The sequence below is a fragment of the Corythoichthys intestinalis genome, chromosome 15 (assembly GCF_030265065.1).
Source record: "Corythoichthys intestinalis isolate RoL2023-P3 chromosome 15, ASM3026506v1, whole genome shotgun sequence".
NCBI lineage: Eukaryota > Metazoa > Chordata > Actinopteri > Syngnathiformes > Syngnathidae > Corythoichthys > Corythoichthys intestinalis.
The window spans coordinates 28,539,853-28,561,711 of record NC_080409.1 but is presented as its reverse complement, the minus strand read 5'-3'; the positions used below and the strand labels follow the sequence as shown (position 1 = coordinate 28,561,711).

Sequence of the window (21,859 nt, the reverse complement as noted above, 5' to 3'; positions counted from 1 at the left end):
GGACGTCAACAGTGTAAACAGCAGGTGGCAGCAGAGGTTGACAGTCTCCCCCAAGGGAGCAGTGATGGCCAAATGAAGCTTCTCGAAGCATGGTGGATCATTTGTTCTTATGACAGTCTTGTGATGCTGCTGTCAAATAAAGCGTTATCGGTTAATATCTTTTGGTGTCATCATCATCGTCGGCAGTCACTCGTGGTCGAGTATGTCTGTCCTCCTTCTTTGTCCTTGTGGGTCTTCAGGTGGGCATAGAGGCTGATTCTGGACCTAATTATTCCGCTGCGGTGTGAGCAGGGGAAAGTAGTTGTGGTGGGATTGGGTTGGTCCTGTTTTGAGGTCGCTCTCTCCTTCCTGGATCTGCGTTTGTCTTGTTCAGCACAGTGGAGGTCAGCGTTGTACTGTGCAGCACCCTCACGGACGATGTTTCACCAGGATGACCTGTCGGCTGCCATGTCTTTCCAGCCTTTTACGTAAATGTTGCACTTCTTTAGGTTTGCTTTTACGAGGGGTATTCAAAAAGTAATGCGCCCAACTTTATTATGTACAAACAAATTATAATAGGAACGTGTATTATACATCAAAAGAAAGGTACAAGTGTGAGGATTACATTTTTACTCCTCCACATAGTCTCCACCTCTCTCAAGAGCTACAGTCCACCTATGAACGAGGGGGCATGTATACCAGTGTTGTAGAACTCAGCCAGTTGATCTCTAAACCAATTCTTGACAGCAATTTTCACTTCGTCATTGCCATATCGGTTGCCCCGGAGTCCTTCTTTCATTGGACCAAAAAGGTGGTGGTCTGACGGTGCCAAATCGGTAGAATATGGCGGATGTGGTATCACAGTCCATCCAAATGAAGTGATGACCTCCATGGTCCTGATGCTTGTGTGAGGACGTACATTGTCATGCTAGAGGAGCGCATTTGTCACGTCCAAGCTGGGCCGAACACGTCCAATTCTTTCTTTGAGCTTCCTAGGAGTTTCAATGTATACCTCAGAGTTAATGGTTTCACACTTCGGCAAAAAATCCACAATGATTACACCTTTAGAATCCTAAAAAACGGTGGCCATAATTTTGCCAGCTGATTTTTGGGCCTTAAACTTTTTGGGCTTATCGGCTATGCTGGCTTTACCCACCTCTTCGTGGTGTTCAGTGTTAGGTTTTGTGTTGGTTTCTCCTAGTGTCACTTGTCCCTGTGATTGCCCATTGCTCTCACCTGTGTGTGTTCTCCCAGTGTACCCTGCAATCTGCATCCACCTGTGTTACCCAGCTGTTCCTCGTCTCGTTACCCCTTGTCTGCGTGTGTATATAATGACCCAGTTTCTTGTCAGTCCTTGTTGCGTCATTGTCAATGTCAGTGTCTATGTCTGTCTTTGCCAAAGTCAAGACCCGTCCAAGCCCTCGCGTACCTGTCCATCCGTTTAAGTAAGTTTTGTTGATCCATAGTCCTTTTGTTTGTACTTTGTGATTTTTGTTAGTTATTATTTAAACGTGTTTTGAGTTCTCCTCGACCTGCCTCGCTGCCTTTTTTGTTTCCCTGCATTTGGGTCCATACAACCTGCCTGCCCGCGAATTCTTGACAGTTCAGTACTGTTTTTAAATCGCAGCACCCATCTTTTTACAGTACTATAGTCTATGGTATCATCCTTGTAGGCATTTTCCAGCCGGTTGTGAATCCTCAGAGGGGTTTCTCCCTCTGCAACAAGGAATTCTATTACAGCTCTTTTTTTCTGACGAGCTTCAAGAGGGGCAGACATTTTGAAAGCTAGTTTAATCTTTAAAAATCTGAAAATAAGAAAAACACATATAACAATCGCAAGAAGGTGTGTCCTATCATGTTTGTGCCAAATATAAACAAGACTGGTAAAATCCTGCACGAGCAATGCACTTGGGTGCATTACTTTTTGAATGCCCCTCGTATGTTGTCCTTAAACCTCTTCTTCTGGCCTCCAGGAGCCCGCTTCCCTTCAGCTAGCTGTGAGAACAGGACTTGTTTTGGGAGGCGAGAGTCAGGCATTCGGACAAAATGGCCAGTCTATCTCAGTTGGTTTTGGGCAATAACGGCAGTGATGGTGGAAAATATTTGCTTGCTCAAAGACGTTAATTGATGTTGGTGCGTTAGTCCACCCAGCTGATCTTAATTTTCCGAAGGCATCTTTGATGGTGTGCCTCAAGTGCCTTTAAGTGCCTGCTGTATGTGATCCAGGTCTCTGATCCATATTAGAGAGTTGGAAGCACCACTGCTTTATAGACCAGGATATTTGTTGTTGCCTGGATATCGTAGTTCTCAAAGACTCTCCTCCCACTGGCACTGCTGAGACGATGGTGTATTTCATCGTCAATGACAGCTTTTGACGAGAGAAGGCTGCCAAGGTATGGGAACTGGTCCACAATTTCCAGTCAGATGTTATTAATGGAGACGTTTGGGGGCATGGCAACACTACTGGCGGTGGTTGGTGGAGCAATTGTGTCTTTTTTATATTGATGGCCAGACCAAGCTGTTTGTATGCTTTAACAAAGGCAGACAGGGATGCACTGAAGGTCCTCTTTTGACGTTGTCATCTGCATACTGGAGCTCTGTGATGGATACGGTGGTGGTTTTCCTTTTGGCTCTAAATCGGTTGATGTTGAGAAGTTGACCGTCGGTTCTGTACATGATTTTGACTCCCTGGGACAGGTGTTGGTTTATTAGATGGAGGATAAAGCAACATAGATGGAGAATAGTGTTGGGGCGATGACACATCCCTGTTTGACTCCTGTTTCAAATCTCAAGGGTTCTGATTCTGTCATCAGCATTCATTAATGCTCATGGCAGAGTCATGTCATAATTATGATGGTCTTATGACAGTCTTATGGCACCACTGTCAAATAAAGTGTTACTAAATACCATAACTAGCAAGTAATGGAACAACTGGAACAGTAACTGAAGAAATTATTAGCACAGAATATGAAGTTTGATTGTTATTTACTGTACATCTGTAGCGCTGCAGTGCATACTAGGAGGCGTCCGAGATATAAATACCTGGATGAGCACTAACTATCTTCTACTTAACCCTGAAAAGACAGAAGTCCTTATAATTGGCCCGAAAAGTGTGAGAGACTCTTTAACTGCCCGATAGTCACTCTGGAAAATGTAAGTGTAGCCTCCAGCACCACAGTTAAAAACCTAGGAGTTGTGTTTGACCCAGACTTATCGTTTAAAGCTCATATTAAACAAACCTGCAGAACGGCCTTTTTTCACCTGCGCAACATAGCCAAAATTAGAAATATTTTATCTAAAAACGATGCAGAAAAATTAATTCACGCGTTCGTTACATCTAGATTGGATTACTGTAACTCCCTACTTGCAGCTTGTCCTAAAAGTTCTCTAAAAGGTCTTCAGCTAGTCAAAAACGCAGCAGCAAGACTTATAACAGGAAGAAGTAGAAGAAAGCACATCACCCCTGTGCTCCAGGCCCTTCACTGGCTTCCAGTCGAGTTTAGAATTACATTTAAAATCCTCCTTCTTACATTTAAGACCACTAATGGGTTGGGTCCATCTTATCTCACCGATGCTCTGGTTCCATATCGCCCCAACAGAACACTCTGCTCTCAGAATGCAGGTCTACTGGTAGTTCCCAGGATTTCTAAAAGTACTGTCGGGGCTAGAGTCTTTTGCCACCAAGCCCCTGTTTTATGGAATCAGCTTCCAGCTAATATTAAAGAAGCCGAGTCTGTACATTTAAGATTAGATTAAAAACGTTCCTATTCGACAAACCTTATGGTCAGGCTAGTTGAAGTCGGATTAGACTCACAGTTCAGTTTAAGCTGCACTAGAATCTATCATGCTGGGGGAAGTACAGCCACTGAGTTCTATCTCCTTTTTCTCACTCTATCTACCACTTGTCTTACTTTATTTCTATTTTCAAATGTTAATATCTAGTTAACTAGTCTCTTCATCACTAGTCACCCAGTGTCCCCTGTTTTTCAGCTGCAGCCTCCCGACTATCCAGACCCCTGGCTGGATGGACGTCCTCGTTGCCACCCCTGTCTCATCTGGCTAGATGGACCTCTTCTTGTTCCTTTACTCTACTGCATCTTTACAGACTGTAACCCCGTCTGCTAATTCCCATTAGGAGTCCTGGTGCATCCTGTCTAGCCGTCCTGGGAGTGGATCTCTCCTGACTTTGGTACTCCCCAAGGTTTCTCATTTTCTCACAAAGAGTTTTTGGAGTTTTTCCTTGCCGACATGGAGGGTCCAAGGATGGGGATGCCCAGGACTTGAACTTTATTTACTCATCTTTGTTTACTTATTTGTTGTTTCTGACTGTGTATCATATTGCCTCTGCAAAGCCCTTTGAGAGAACCTTGTTGTGATTTTGGGCTATACAAATAAAATTGAATTGAAATTGAATTGAATTGAATTTTCGACGTCAACAGTGTAGACAGGCAAAACAATACCTCCCACAAGCCAAGGACTGTGGAGATCTCGGCCTACCACGTTTCTTGCAATGTAAGAGCCATGGTGTATTGGCAAATTAATCCTGACTTGGTGTCGTTAGAGAATGTTCCCTCTTGGTTGACAATAGAACATAGTTTAGTCTTAAAAACATCTCTCGGGGCAATTCTTTTTTCCTCGCCTAGACCATTGTCATCTCAGAGAGGAGAACATTTTATCATGCTGCACGCCCAGAAAATCTGGTTGCAGATTCGAAAATTTTGCAATCTCCCTAGCACAGCTGTACATGCTCCAATGTGGCATAATCATGCTTTCGCTCCCTCATTTACGGATCCGGTTTTAAGGGAATGGAGTCAGATGGGTATAGAGTCAATTAAAAATTTGTATATTGACAATAAATTCTGCTCATTTGAACAGTTACAAATATAATATGATTTGCCTAAGGGTCATTTTTTTAGATTTTTACAAGTGAAGAATTATGTCAGACAAAATATCCCAACATCCAACTGTCTCCCTTCGGAAAACGATTTGTTTAAAATGTTAATGGGGCCCCCAGAATCCAAACATTTAATCTCTTCACTAGTGACATTTTTTTGGAGTAAATATACTTGTTCCACATCTTTGATTAAAGAAAAATGGGAAGAGGATCTCAATATTACAATCGCAGAGAGCGCTGAGGGACATTCAAAAATGTTCTGTTAACTCCAGGCTACAGATAATTCAGTATAAAGTAGTTCTTAGGTTACATTATTCAAAGGTGAGGTTAAACAAAATATTCCCACAAACATCACCCGTATGTGAAAGATGTAAGATAATGGATAGCACATTAGCACATCAATTTTGGCTCTGCCCAAGGATTCGAGAATTCTGGTTTTCAATATTCAAATGGTACTCAAAAGTATTCAAAACACCAATTGATCCTGACCCCATAATTGCTCTGTTTGGTTTCTCTGAAACATTGCAAAAACTGGGTCATGATAGGACTTTTGTGATTGCTTACGGCATGATAATAGCCAAAAGGTGTATCTTAAAATTATGGAAGTCTGATGTCCCACCCCACTTTGAAACCTGGCTCAGGGAATTTACAGGAGTGTTACATATAGAAAAACTAAGGTATGAGGTATCAGGCAACCCTCAAAAGTTTCTGATTGTATGGCAACCAATTTTAGAACACTTGAATTTATAGTAGACCCCTACTCCTCTCCTCCTGTCATCATTTGATGTATACATGGACTTTGGTTAAAACAAAAAAGAAAAAAAATGTGATGAGTACTTCAAGGTGTTTGTGTTTTTGTGTATATGTATTGCAATTTGTAGAGCACATATTTTTGGGGAAATGTACTCGTGTAGAGTATACAGTTGTATAGCTTGACATACATTTCTTCATGCGGAGAATTTTTTTTTCTTTTTCTTTGGGTTGTTTTATATTTATGTATGTGTATCTCGTCTCCTGTATGTCAAGGTGACAGTAGAAAATGCCAACAACTGATAGAAATTGATAGTCACCGTTTGTTGTTAATTGAAAACGTTTGTAAATAAACATGGTAAAAAACAGTGTAGACAGCAGGTGGCAAGCAGAGGTCGACAGTCTCCCCCAAGAGAGCAGTGATGGCTAAATGAAGCTTCTCGAAGCAATGAATCTTTGCAGCTCATGGTGGTTCATTTGTTCTTATGACAGTCTTATGATGCGGTCAATATCTTTTGGTGTAACTATCCCATAATGCAGTGAGGACAGCTGCGGCTTATCGTCCAATTCGGTTTATCTATGAACAAATGTCGTTTTCGTGTCAAATTTGGTGGGTGGCGGCTTATAGTTAGAAAATTATGGTATTTAAAATGTCTATTCATTTTTATTTTTTGTTATACATATAAAAAAGAAATTTTATGAAAATATTTTTATTATAAATTATATAATTGTTGAATAATTTCATGTAGTTTTTAAATAAAAGAAAATCAATATAAGATTTTTTAAATTAATTAATTAATTTTTTTAAAGAAAAAAAAATATATATAAATTTAAAAATGAATAAAATATTTACTATTAACTCTTTTCAATCCCATTGATGGCACTAGACGTCCAATCCAGTTTGACTCTGAGGGTTGGCAGTGATCAAATGATCTCTAATAACCCTCCAGTCAAAATGGATTGGACGTCTAGCGCTGGCAAGGGCAGCCATAGAGCTAAGATGAGGGTCTTGAATGGAAAGCGGTCGGTGACAAATTGGGGACGACAAGCGTAAAGGGGTTCAACTTTTGTATGATTGATTGAAATGATTGAAATGGCTGGCTGCTTACCTTCCAGCCGTAGAAAGAGTCGGATTCAATTAAGTGTCGTTTTTGCCCATTACATCTTGAAAAATGTCCATGTACATAATGGCAGTTGACAGGTAAATAAATGAGGAACGTGACATTTCCTAAATGGTGCATTCAAAACCACGGCAGGCATTCAGCGGCAATTAAGTCCACTGCAGAAAAAGATGAATAATGGCTGCAAACATCCACGTGATGTCATTATGTTTGTCTCTCAGCACTATGGCAGAAAAAAATGACAAGAGAAGCTCATTTAAGGGCAACTTCCCTGAGAAAAATGTTCTTCAAAATAGTCAAAGTACTTGAACAACAAAGGTTGACGGTCAGCCCATCAATCCATATCACCATCTTTGTTTTTCTGACGGTTTTCGGTAGGGTTGTTCCGATCGTGTTTTTTTGCTCCCGATCCGATCCCGATCGTTTTAGTTTGAGTATCTGCCGATCCCGATATTTCCCGATATATTGCTCCCGGTTCAATTCCAATCATTCCCGATAATTTTTCCCGATCATATACATTTTGGCAATGCATTAAGAAAAAAATGAATAAAACTCGGACGAATATATACATTCAACATACAGTACATGAGTACTGTATTTGTTTATTATGACAATAAATCCTCAAGATGGCATTTACATTATTAACATTCATTCTGTGAGAGGGATCCACGGATAGAAAGACTTGTAATTCTTACAGGATAAATGTGACTTTGTATATTGTGACTAAATATTGCCATCTAGTGTATTTGTTGAGCTTTCAGTAAATGATACTGTAGCCATGCCCAAATGCATGATGGGAAGTGCAACCATGACTGTGCGTAGTGCTACCAATTGATATATCTTCTCTGCGTTGGGAAATAACATAGGGTGTTAAGAAAATGATCAATTACTACCTTGCTTCCCCACATTGCTTCCCACGATATTTCTAATTGTAGGGAGAGTGATTGTAAGGCTTTAGCCAATTAAAAAAAGGCTCCAAAGGCTCTCGATATAGGTAAAATGGCACCATTACAGACTGAGTGGGACAATGCGTGAGTGGGTTGTGCAGCGCATGCATTAATTGCGTTAAATATTTTAACGTGATACATTTAAAAAAAAATTAATTACCGCCGTTATCGGGATAAATTTGATAACCCTACCTTAAGCCTAAACTAAAGACTCTGGATGAGTGTAACATATCATGTCTGTAACGTTAAATACAATTAGAAAACGATTTAATTTAGACAAAAAAAAAAAAAAAAAAAAAAAAAAAAGCATGTCCGATATTTTTTTGCTGATTCCGATACTTTGAAAATGACGTGCCGATCGATCGGGACATCTCTAGTTTTCGGTTCTTTTTTTGTTTGGCAATAAGATGTAACATCACACATCTGATATATAGTTTCTTATTTTTGGAGTAAACATTTTGTGTGTGTGTGGGGGGGCAGTGCGTTTGGGTGGGTGTGTATTCGTTCCCTATGGACTCTGAAACGGCTGGGCGGATTTTGACGAAATTTTACACAGTTTTCTTTTTTGTATCTGGGATTGTTCTTAGATGGGTTTGATCTAGTGATGCACGATAATGCAAAAACTCCAAGGAAAAAATGTGAAGAATGGATCAACATGTGCTGACTTTCAAAAGACCAGTTTAATGCTAGCAAGGTGAAGCCATTCACATTTCATATGCAGTAGACATTTTGTTGGGTGCCATGGTCCTAAAGAGGAGGACGTGGTAAGCCATTTTTAAAATTTAAAAAAAAATTTTTTAGCGTGGCTTTTTGCCGTGCTGCTTCTGTCTGACAATGAATGACCTGGAAAAAAATGTAAATGGTATATAACTGCCACTGTTACCTTTTCTGTTGTCAAAAAAAAAAAAAAAAAAAACTTTAGTAAGAGGGAAGTGTAAATAAATTATAGAATTAAGATTCGTTAATACCGTAATTTCCCGAATATAACGCGCTTTTTTTCCCCAAAATCAACTTGTAAAATCATGGTGCGCATTATACGCGGGTACATGGATGGAGACAGAAATATATAAATATTATATACAGTGCCCTCCATAATTATTGGCACCCCTGGTTAAGATGTGTTTTTTAGCTTCTAATAATTTTTAAAAATTCAAATAATATGGGACCTTTTCAGCATGCGCATCTTTTGTGGCACGCCAGACCCACTTAGAGTGTTTGTTGCCAAAAAGCTCAATCTTGGTCTCACACAAAAATACACACGGTCCCAGAAAAGCACCTCATACCCACTGTGAAGTATGGGGGTGGGTCAGTGATGCTGTGGGGCTGTTTCGCTTTCAAAGGCCCTGGGAACCTTGTTAGGGTGCATGGCATCATGAATGCTTTGAAATACCAGGACATTTTAAATTAAAATCTGTTGCCCTCTGCCCGAAAGCTGAAGATGGGTCATCACTGGGTCTTTCAGCAAGACAATGACCCTAAACATATGGCCAAATCTACACAGAAATGGTTCACCAGACACAAAATCAAGCTCCTGCCATGGCCATCTCAGTCCCCAGACCTTGTTTTGTTGGCATAAGGGGGTTGTACAAAGTATTAACACCAGGGGTGCTAATAATTGTGACGCACATTATTCGATGTCAAATATTTTTTCTTTATGTGGGATTTTTTCCCCACTGAATGAATGCACTTGTATTGAAGGTTAGCTTTTTCTCTTTTTTTCCATTAAGGTCCCATATTGTTTGAAAAAAAAAAAAATATTAGAAGCTAAAAAACACATTTTTTTCAGGGGTACCAATAATTATGGAGGGCACTGTGTCTATAAAAACCCATTTTTTGTTTAATTGACACGGCCACGTTGTGTTGAAGAAACGTATGCGGCGATCCGTTGCCGACCATTACGGTACGTGACGTCACCATTTTGTTTCGGTAATATTTCACTCTGATCGGCCGAATGATTTCGTCCGTGTAAATTCTGATTTTTTCACTCTTCATAAAGCACAGAATTTAGTTTGTTGAACTCATTTGAGTCAACGTTTATTGCAGCTCCGCAACTTGGACCATAACAAACGTAACACAACACAGACTTCCTGTGTCCGTCAACTATATCTGTCCCTCGGGAAACAAACCCAAATAACAATAGTTCCTATTGTTACTGTCGTGTCAACAGCGATGAGCTCTCTCGGATTTCCGACTTACGTTCTCACTTTCATTTTACCGTATCAATCCATGGAGGTAACATTTATTCATCATGATGAAACGAGCAAGTTATACAGCAGCCTTTAAAAGAAAAGTCACATCTGTTTTGTTTTCTCCTGGATTCTGGTAAATTCAAGAAGTTATCAGATTATTATCATATTATTACCGTATATATTGTCAGTTTACGGTAATGTTTTGAACTACCAATGTGGTATACTTGTGCTGTGTTTCACAAGTCAGTAAAATGACATTTCTGTAACTGTAGACGAGCTCTGTTCTCTTGTATTCTTCTATTTATTGGTGCTAAAATTAGGGTGCGCGTTATACACGGGTACAATAATTTCCCCTAGATTTTACAAGTAAATTTGGGGTGTGCGTTATACACAGGTGCGCCTTATATTCGGGAAATTATGGTAATGAAAAAATTAAAAGTGTTCGCTGGCTTTCACTGAGTAGCATTTGCGATCACGACACAAAAATAGCAATGTAAATTGCCCCCAAGAACGGTCAGAGACGTAAGACAACCAGAGGATATACAGTAATATATAAGAAAGAAAGGGCATATGGTGGTAAAAGATAGATTGTTGAAACAGGAGAATGCACACAAGAAAAAGGTGTCAATAAAGAGCTAACTCTGGATCAGGTCGGCTCGTGTTTTTCAGCCCTCGACACTCAAGCCATCTTTTCAACTGAACATTTGTATGTTCTTCCACATCTTTACCAGTGAATTTGGCACATTTTCGGACAGAATTGGTAGGCTTACTTAGTAAACATCTCGTTGGTACACTATTTCCATTCATTTACAACTAGGGACAAACAGGAGGTTGACCCGCCTAGCCACAATTGCTAACGTCATGGATATTAATGAGTAGGTGATGGTAATGATCACAAAGGGAGTATGTCAGACTTCAATGTGATACATTAAAACTGTTCAGACTATCTAGGCACTTATACTTCCATTGTCCTTATACTTCCATTGTCCGTGTCAAACAGCTGAACAGGACAGGTTAAAAAAAACAAAAAACAAAAACATATTAATGTGTAGGGCTGTCAAAATTATCGCGTTAATGGGCGGTAATGAATTTTTTAAATTAATCACGTTAAAATATTAACAATTAACGCACATGCCCCGCTCAAACAGATTAAAATGACAGCAGTGTCATGGCCACTTGTTACTTGTTTTTTGTCTCCCTCTGCTGGCACTTTGGTGCGACTGATTTTATGGGTTTAAGCACCATGAGAATTGTGTAACTACTGATGTCAACAATGGCGAGCTACTAGTTTATTTTTTAATTGAAAATTTTACAAATTTTATTAAAACGAAAACATTTTTTTATATAAAAATTTTATTTCATTTTTTAAAAAATTTATTTTATTTTATTTAATATGAAATTTCTATAACGTGTACTAACATTTATCTTTTAAGAACTAAAAGTATTTCTATCCATGGATCGCTTTAACAGAATGTTAATCTTAATGCCATCATGTTGATTTATTGTTATAATAAACAAATACAGTACTTATGTACATTATGTTGAATGTATATATCCGTCTTGTGTCTTATCTTTCCATTTCAACAATAATTTACAGAAAAATATGGCATATTTTATACCCTAATTTTCGGACTATAAGCCACTACTTTTTTTTCTCATTTTGAATCCTGCGGCTTATAGTCAAGTGTGGCTTATTTGTTGATTGATTTGGGTTAATAGGTAACACTTTATTTGACAGCGGCATCATAAGACTGTCATGAGAACATCATAATTATGACATGACACTATCATGGGCATTACTGAATGCTTATGACAGATGTCAATATGTGTCATGTGACATATTATGTCACTAAATCCATTTATGTCCAGCTCAGATCTTTTACGTCCATTCAAAAGTGAGATAATTTGCTGGATGATACTAACGGACATCTATTATAAGCATTCATTAATGCTTATGACAGTGTCATGTAATAATTATGACTGTCTTATGACAGTAATATGGCACCACTATCCAGGAAAATGTTACCAAATACCATAACTAGCAATTAATGAAACAACTGGAACAGTAACTGAAGAAATAATAGCACAGAACATGACTGTTATTTACATCTGTCGTGCCGCCATGCATGCTAGGAGGAATGTTGGATGACAACAGTGTTGAGAGCAGTTGGCAGCAGAGGTTGACTGTCTACCCCAAGGAAGCAGTGATGGCCAAATGAAGCTTTTAGTGACAATAAGGCTTTGCAGCCAATTGGTTCAAAGCTTAATGGTGGTTCATTTGGTCTCATGACAGTCTTATGGTGCCATTGTCAAATGAAGTGTTACCAGTCAATATCTTTTGGTGTAAATATCCCATAATACAATGAGGACAACTGCGGCTTATAGTCCAGTGCGGCTTATCTATGAACAAATGCCGTTTTCATGTCAAATTTGGTGGCTGGCGGCTTACAGTCAGGTGCGCCTTATAGTCCAGAAATTATGGTAGATGGTTTGAATTGCGATTAATTACGATTAATGAATTTTTAAGCTGTAATTAACTCGATTAAAAATTTTAATCGTTTGACAGCCCTATTAATGAGCAAAAGTGACGTGTTGCTTGCGGTACGCCATTTGGAGTTTTCAATCAGCATGTTTTTAGGATGTTGGATGAAGCTGCAGTACCTGGGAAGAACATGCAAACTCCACACAGAAAGGTCAGAGCCTGGGGTACAACCCCTGATGTAACAACTGTAAGGTGGACGTACTAACCGTTCCTCCACCATGTCGTATCCAATAATTTGTTTGTTCAAAATAGAAAAATACTTAGTCAAGTTTATTTCTATATAAATCATGTAAAATATTCACCAACAGACAACTGACATTAAAATATTCAATAATATTACCACATTAATTCTTTTTATAATAACGAAATAGAGTAATCGTAAAATCATAAAATAAATTAGGATTGATAAAATAATTACAAATAAATATTTAAATGTAAACATTTATGTTTAACTCACTGCTATTGACAGTGCTAGGCGTCCTATCCATTTGGACTGGGAGGGTCTGCCAGCACTCCCAATCTAAACGTATTGGATGTCTCAGCGCTGTCAACATGAACACTGAAACATGATAATTCATTGCCAAACTGGTTGTACTTACTGAGGCAGATGTTGTCGTGGAACAAGGCTAGGAATCCGGCACACTGCTCTCGTTGGTGTCCACTGGTACTGCAGGAGCACCAAGGTCCCACATTGGAGGTGGAGTTGTCAAGGTAGTTGGGCGTGATGGTGCTGCCTGGCGGCGCATACATTCACAACACAAAAGACTGATTAAAACATCATCTTATGATGACCCTGTGATCCCGTGCGATGGCTCATTATTCTCGACACGACACCATCTCTCGCCCGGGTGTGTTTTACTGACGCTGCATTCTTTGATCTGGGTCTGTCTTTGACTTGACAGCGTGAGCGCACGGATCGATGGCGCCGCCGCTTCTCGCTTTTCTTACGTCCGCAGAGAAATTTGGAGGAGAAAGCTTTGATAAGTGCAAGATGTTATTCTCCTCTACTGCAGTCATTAACTCCTTGGCTGGAGGGCCGCCACGTTGAATCGACAACTAATCGATGATCACCGTTGATCATCATGACCAGTAGCACAACACAGTCGTGGAGCAAGCCAAAACGTTCAAGGGAAATATTTTTTAGTTTTTTTTTAGGTATGAAACAGATAAAATATTAACAATGCACTCACAGTGGGGCAAATACGTATTTAGTCAACCACCAATTGTGCAAGTTCTCCTAATTGAAAAGATTAGAGAGGCCTGTAATTGTCAACATGGGTAAGCCTCAACCATGAGAGACAGAATGTGGGAAAAAAAAACAGAAAATCACATTGTTTGATTTTTAAAGAAATTATTTCCAAATTAGAGTGGAAAATAAGCATTTGGTCATCTACAAACAAGCAAAATTTCTGGCTGTCAAAGAGGTCTAACTTCCTCTAACGAGGTCTAACAAGGCTCCACTCGTTACCTGAATTAATGGCACCTGTTTTAACTCATTATCGGTATAAATGACACCTGTCCACAACCTCAGTCACACTCCAAACTCCACTATGACCAAGACCAAAGAGCTGTCGAAGGACACCAGAGACAAAATTTTAGACCTCCACCAGCCTGGGAAGACTGAATCTGCAATAGGTAAAACGCTTGGTGTAAAGAAATCAACTGTGGGAGCAATTATTAGAAAATGGAAGACATACAAGACCACTGATAATCTCCCTCGATCTGGGGCTCAATTTAAGATCTCACCCCGTGGCATCAAAATGATAACAAGAACGGTGAGCAAAAATTCCAGAACCACACGGGGGGACCTAGTGAATGACCTAGAGAGAGCTGGGACCACAGTAACAAAGGCTACTATCAGTAACACATTGCCCCGCCAGGGACTCAAATACTGCACTGCCAGACGTGTCCCCCTGCTGAAGAAAGTACACATCCAGGCCCGTCTGCGGTTCACTAGAGAGCATTTGGATGATCCAGAAGAGGACTGGGAGAATGTGTTATGGTCTGATGAAACCAAAATAGAACTTTTTGGTAGAAACACAGGTTCTCTTGTTTGTAAGAGAAAGAATACTGAATTGCATCTGAAGACCACCATACCCACTGTGAAGCATGGGGGTGGAAACATCATGCTTTGGTGCAGTTTTTCTGCAAAGGGACCAGGACGACTGATCTGTGTAAAGGAAAGAATGAATGGGGCCATGTATCGAGAGATTTTGAGTGAAAATCTCCTTCTATCAGCAAGGGCATTGAAGATGAGACGTGGCTGGGTCTTTCAGCATGACAATGATCCCAAACACACAGCCAGGGCAACAAAGGAGTGTCTTCGTAAGAAGCATTTCAAGGTCCTGGAGTGGCCTAGCCTGTCTCCAGATCTCAACCCCATATAAAATCTGTGGAGGGAGTTGAAAGTCTGTGTTGCCCAACGACAGCCCCAAAACATCATTGCTCTAGAGGAGATCTGCATGGAGGAATGGGCCAAAATACCAACAACACTGTGTGAAAAGCTTGTGAAGAGTTACAGAAAACGTTTGGCCTCCGTTATTGCCAACAAAGGGTACATAACAAAGTATTGAGATGAACTTTTGGTATTGACCAAATACTTATTTTCCACCATGATTTGCAAATAAATTCTTTAAAAATCAAACAATGTGATTTTCTGTTTTTTTTTCCACATTCTGTCTGTCATGGTTGAGGTTTACCCATGTTGACAATTACAGGCCTCTCTAATATTTTCAAGTGGGAGAACTTGCACAATTAGTGGTTGACTAAATACTTATTTTCCCCACAGTATATTTTACAGGGGTTGGACAAAATAATGGAAACACCTTAAAAAAACAACAAAAACTAATTTAATACGGTGCAGGTCCGCCTTTTGTGGGCAATTACAGCCTCAATTCTAAGAGGTATTGATTCATACAACTTGTGTATTGTTTCCAAAGGATTTTTAAGCCATTCTTCAGTTAGAATACCCTCTAACTCTTTTAGAGATGATGACGGCGGAAATCGACGTCTTAATTGAATCTGTAAAACTGACTGTGAATGGTCAATAATGTTGAAGTCTAGTGATTGTGCCGGCCATACGAGATGCTCAACTTCATTAGAATGCTCCTCATGCCATTCTTTAAAAATTATGTTCAATGATTATGATGGAGAAATGTTAGGTGTTTCCATTATTTTGTCTGTAGATTTGCAATGTACTAAAAATTGTATCGCCCTTATAAGTCGTTCATAAATATTTTAACGAAACTGTATTAAAGCAATAAATTGTAATTTTTTTGTAGTTGAAGTTGAATACAACAGAATAGTACTTGGTTACAAGATTGTTTGAAAATTTAATTCAGTTCATCTTCAGCATACCACTAGAGCAGTAGTTCTTAACCTTGCTAAAGGTACCAATCCCCACAAGTTTCACATGTGGATTCACCGAACACTCCAAAATTGGATAATAAAGCAATTTTTTCAAATTGGAAACGGATATAAGTCTCATTCAAAGTTTTTCTCATTTTGACAGCATGTTTTATAAACAGGTCAAAATGTTATACAATGCTGCCCATTGGTCCGTTGTATTCAGTCAAACCAAGTGCGAGTCAACTTTACACTAAGCAAACCAGCTGCTCCTCCTATCAGATCGAGGACTGGTAATTTAAAAGAAATAGATTAAGGCTGTAAATTAGAAACAAACCAGTCCAAATTCTGCTCTAAAAAGCTACTTTGCTTTGATTTAATCAGCATACGAAAATAGGGCTCTGCGTTTGAGAAGATAATTATTAGATGATTATTAAATATTTGCTTTTAATAGTGAATGCTTACAATAAAGTTAAGTTGTTCATGATTGGTTGCTATACGCATATTTAACTCTTAATAAAACTGCCTTGTCATTTTGATCGGTTCAAACCGGCCTATGTTCCACAGGTCACCTTTAAGGATAAGCTGCGGACAAACTGTCTCTTTTTATCTGTTGCTGAATGGATATTGCTACATGAATGCAATATGCCCAACCCAAATAAAAAGAAAGGGTACGGGAGGGGTGGTTTAGAACGATCTTGGAAACTGTAATGTAGTCTAGTATTGAATTGTATAGTTCCCTCCTGTTCTCCTTGCGCATGTTCTCAAAGGCTGGGTGCCTTCTCTCCTTATTTTGGGTAATTTTATAAATGTCAACCTAAGGATTCATATTTTAACTTGACATTTAATGGTCCTTCGAGCCGGATTGAGCCAGAGACGTAAGGATTCATATTTGAACTTGACAGGCTTTCTTTACCTTCGCCGAACCCCTTAGACTAACTCACCGAACCCCTGGGGTTCGATCGAACCCAGGTTAAGAACTACTGCACTAGAGGGAGCTTGCAGTCCTCTCGCACCAAACTCAGAACCATTAGTTTAGAGACCGTGGCGATGTTTACAATATTTCCTCAATCCGATCAAAGGTTTCAGATGAAAATTATGATCATGAACTGTTTTCATTGACACTAAATCCCAAATTTAAAGGGTTAATGATTACCCCTTTAAATACCTCTAAACACCGTCTAAATTCAAATAAAAATATCCAAAAACACGTAATATGACATCAACACTTAAAGAATGAAACTCAAATAAAGTGAAATTAAATCAGTCTCATCTTCAATAACAGCTATTCAAATTTGCCTTTACAAGTAGCTGCTGATACAGCAAAAACAAACGATTAGCATGTATGTTAGCGTCCGCACATCATCAAAAACAATCACATAAACTGGCCGCAAATATTCCACCACAATTGAAAAAGCACAATAAACGGTACCAAAGGAATTATATACGGTCGTCGCCTCTGGATGCTTCGTAAGCAACAAATGCGCGCGCAGGCTGTCACCTCTTCACTCGGATGTGCTCTTCCTCATATGTACGTGTGTGGGATGGGCGATGAGTAAATGCTTTCGCGTGCGGAAGAGCTCTAATCTTCCTGCGCCAAAATAAAAGCATGCATCACAAAACAAAAGTCAACATTTAAAAAAAAGAAACGATGAGACAGGCATAGTAAAGTCAAAATCACGTAAATCGGGTAATTCGTAAACCAGGGACTGTCTGTATGACATTTGCAATTGTGAAAGAATATTTTATTCATGCTTATAAAACAAATAACTGCTGTGAAACTATATTCATTTGTTAGACTGTATTCATTTATGTTCTTGCGTTGCACATGTATTTCTTTGAACATAATGCAAAGAGTTCCTGTGGACTGCCTTATCTGATTTTACTCCCTCTTGTACCAGCTACAGCTAGTTTCCAAGGTCATAACTCATTATGTTTTTCTGTGGAAAATCCCCAGTTTGGGCTGTAATACGTTTCACTTCTGTTTCACAGTAAACATCCTTAAGCAACGCCCTTTCAACAAGCATATAGACCCTTGAATTGTGTATTCTCATTGTACTCCTGTGTGTTCACAGCTCCTGGCTGGAGCACACCATTGTACCCCCGATATATATCTTGTGTTCTATAAAGTCTTCGAAGCAGGCAATCCTTGGCTGGGTTTGATTCTTTCTCTTATTTGAGCTATTGATTGCTACTTGTCTCGGAGTTCAAAATTGGACTTCCCTGACAGCAAACATTTGCTTTTGCTTTGGAAAACAATCATAGTCTTACCTAATTTTCAGAATCCAACTTTTAGATTCATATATTCAGATAAAATGTTGTATGTTATAAAACTGTTAATAACATAACTTAAGTACAAGTTCACGAATCAAAAAATAATCATTGATTAACTGACTATTAAAATAGTTATTTGTAGTAACCTAAAATGGATGACAATGACGGTGCTAGACGTCCAATCCATTTTTGAAGGTAGGCGATCGCTCCCAGTGAAAACAACATAATCGAGCCCAGTTTTACCAGTCAATCAGGAATTTTGCGTGCAGCTGCGGTTCTTACCGATGAGACCCGTGTAGGACAGCAGACAGGCGGCGTGGTTCCCGTGCTTGCAGCCGTTGGGGCTGTGCTGCCATGGCTGGCAGTCGTACTGGAACTGAGCCCAGCGAGACCTGACCGAGGGATCACAATTGCACATCAGCATCCTCAACATAGATCTCTATTTGAGGTCTTCATAGGTAAAGTCAAACTTTTATTCAACCATAACTCAGTAACTGCAATTTATGGCAGAAGACATCCAATCCAGAAGGGTTGGCAGCATTGGCGGAGATTGAGTGGGGGGCAGGGTTGGCAGGGCAGGGCCCCCCCGGTGACCGAAAGATGCTATTGCATGGGATTGATTTTCCTATAAATTAATTTAAAGGGGAAGTTCGGTGGAGTTGATTTCAACAAACTCCATGCAATTTGTTAGTTATTTGTCAGTTACAGGGCTCCAAAATGGCTAAGCTCGCGCGAGTCATAGCACTAATGAGCAAAACCTTCAAACCTAAATGTAAGATTTCCTGGATCCTTTTGGGCATGACTTGAAGAGAATTTTTTGTAGGTCTAATCACAGTATACACTGAAGGAGCTGAATTTTTGTTGTAATTTTTCAAGGCACTTACAAGCAAAATTCACGGTTTTCAAACCAAAAGAACAAACTTCCTGGCTTTTTGGACATGGCTTTATGATATTTTTAGTGGGTCCATCTTTGGTAAAACATGTATACTAAATTTCACCTTACCATATCTAACTTTACATGTTGGATTTTTCTGGGGTTTTGACTTTACATAGGAATAATGAGCATAAATGGCTGTTTTCTAACCAAAATAGAAGACTTCCTGTGTCTTTTGGTGGTATTTAGGAATCCTAAACCTTTTTTGTGGATAATCATAAACCAAATTTCACCAAAAACCAAAGCTTTGCAAGATGGATTTTCTGTTTGTAATTTTTCAAGGCACTAATAAACCAAAATTGCTGTTTTAAACTACAGTATTGGCCCGAATATAAGACGGCCCTGATTATAAGATGCCCCCTTCTTTTTCAAGACTCAAGTTTGAAAAAATGACTTTTTGAACACTAAATTAATTTTAATACAGAAAACAATTACAGTACAATCCGAATAATCTGTTACAATCTGAAACAAATGATTATGACAATATATTTGAGAGAGAAAACGCATGTTATTTTGCCTAATTCAAATCTTAATATCTGAACATTTAAATATGTAAACTAAAGTGCAATCACATTCGTAAATGAATGGCTTCTGATTTTTGAAATGTAAATAAACCAATCTGTGATAAAACAACAAAATTGCAATAACTGCATTAACCATCAAAGTGAAGTCTAACTGTAACTTTAGTCTTGAAACAAATCTGAATAAGGAAAAACATTGCAATAAAATAATGCAAACTGGTTAAACTTGAGAGTAGCTGAGATCTGTCATGACAGAGCATCGCTTCAATGTTATCTGGCGCCATCCAGCGTCGTGAATGGGTATAACGTCTAGACCGTGAATATAAGACGACCCCCACTTTTTCAGTCTTTTTTCAATGCAAAAAACACCGTCTTATATTCGGGCCAATACAGTAATAATTCCAGGTATCCTTTGTCTTCTTGGATATTTATATGACTCTAACTATGGTTAACATGCATACCAAATTTCACCTTACGTCAACTTTTGTGAGCTGGATTTTTGTTTTATTTTGGTTGTAATGCTACAGGTCCCTAATAAGCATAAATTGCCATTTTCAAAATAAAATTGTTGACTTATTTTGTCTGTGGAAGACTTCCTTTGACATTTTCGTGGGTCTAACTTTCGGTAACCAAATTTTACCTTGCCAACTACCTCTGTGAGCTGAATTTTCTGTTTGTAGTTTTTCAGTACAAATAAGCCAAAATTTCATTTTTTAACTTCAAATGCTTGACTTGCTGTTTCTTTTTGAACATGGTTTTATGAGACTGTTTTGTGACATTGCGACCCAAAATTAATATTGCCGAATTAGTGAAATATTCTTTGGAGGCTCAGTTTTCATTGGTAATCCTTGACCATCACAAATAGTTAGCATTTAAAAGTAGTACCTGCAAACATAATCGGCTTTGCAGACCCTGAGCTGGGCCAGGCAGCCGGGCTTGTCCTTGTCCTCATAGGAGCAGGAGGGCACCACCGTCTGGCGTCGGCGCTCAGCGCATGCCGTGTCGGTGCAGGGGCAGAAGAGCAGTTCGTGTGTGTAGTCGGGGGGCACCCGGTCAAAGAACTTGCGTAGCGCCTTGTTGCACTTGGGCCGGTTACATGGGCCCGAGCGGGCCGACGGCTGGATGCAGGATGAAACATACTCGGTGCGCAGCTTCTGGCACGTCTCGTCGATGTTGCAGGCCTTGGCCGCGTCCAGGCAGCGATTGACCGTTGTCACTTCCGATTCTGCCAGGGAGATGCAGGCGGTTACTGCACTTGCACACAGGCGGCACCCATGAATCTATATCCGTAATGCAGTTCTCATGTTTTTCTGGGTCAACTCTGGATTGCTGACCATAGTTCTGTCAATTAAAACAATTATGTTTGGTGTCGAAATATCACCTTTAACTGAGAGGACAGACTGACTGCTTCTTGAGACGTTTTTGAGGTACTGGTATTGTTAGGCATTCAACTTGAAATATAAAACTTCCAATAAGGAGTGTTGTCACAGATTACTTGAAAATGTAATTTAATTACCGGTTACGCCTCAAAAAAAGTAATTCAGTAACTTTACTGATTACTTTATTATCAAAGTAGCTTTGTTACTTTAAAAGTCATTTATCAGTTACTTTTTAGCAATTTCTCTCCCTTTGTTGCCTCAACATATGAATGACAGCAGAAAAATGTCATCGCATGTAATTGACTTGCCAATAATTGAATTTGAAGAAGAAGATAAAGAGTTTTTCACATAAGGCTTAATATTCGAGTTAGTAGGGTTTTAATTAGTCGATGGTTGATTTCAACCACCAATGACTCGCTCTAGCTTATGGCATTCAGGAGCGCTGAAACTAAAAATGAACATGCATGAACTTTGTTGAAATCAACTCCACTGACGAATTAAATTCCCGCTAACTCAAAGATTAAGCCTAATGTCAATGGGTTCAGGGTTAACAGTATCTCAGTGCCAATGTAAATCAATGCAAATTGACTGCACAGTAATCAACAACACACAAATGAATTGCATAGTGCAATAAACACAAAGGTGGGGGTGGGCGCGGATGCGCGCGCATAACTCAGAAGTAAGCCGAAGTACACAAACACACACACTGGTGGCAACTAAGCACCTTACACTCAATCAGACTAACAAAACACTCGAAAGATGCTAAACGAACACGTCACCTTACAGCATAAATGTGCAACACGAATGTGATGTAAACAATGCTTGCCGACTTGGAACGATGACTACCCGCCATTGCAACGGCAATTAGCTACCAAACGGCCGCGCATGTAGCAGCTTCAACCAATCGCTGGAACCCTCCAGAATGAAGGAAAAATACGTTAATTAATGGACGCACACAGATCAACATTGCCTCGCACATCTCAA

General features: G+C 39.4%; 1 protein-coding gene across 1 annotated transcript in view; it reads right to left on the bottom strand.

Moving 5' to 3' along the window:
* The window catches only part of LOC130931091 (GDNF family receptor alpha-4-like), a 243,164-nt gene that overhangs the window by 16,942 nt on the left and 204,363 nt on the right, over window positions 1-21,859 (bottom strand). The window contains exons 4-6 of the mRNA XM_057859583.1: window positions 20,382-20,721; window positions 18,324-18,433; window positions 13,022-13,156 (exon numbers count right to left, since the gene is read on the bottom strand). Coding sequence (XP_057715566.1) covers window positions 13,022-13,156; window positions 18,324-18,433; window positions 20,382-20,721 — 585 coding nt within the window. The remainder of the gene's footprint in view (window positions 1-13,021; window positions 13,157-18,323; window positions 18,434-20,381; window positions 20,722-21,859) is intronic.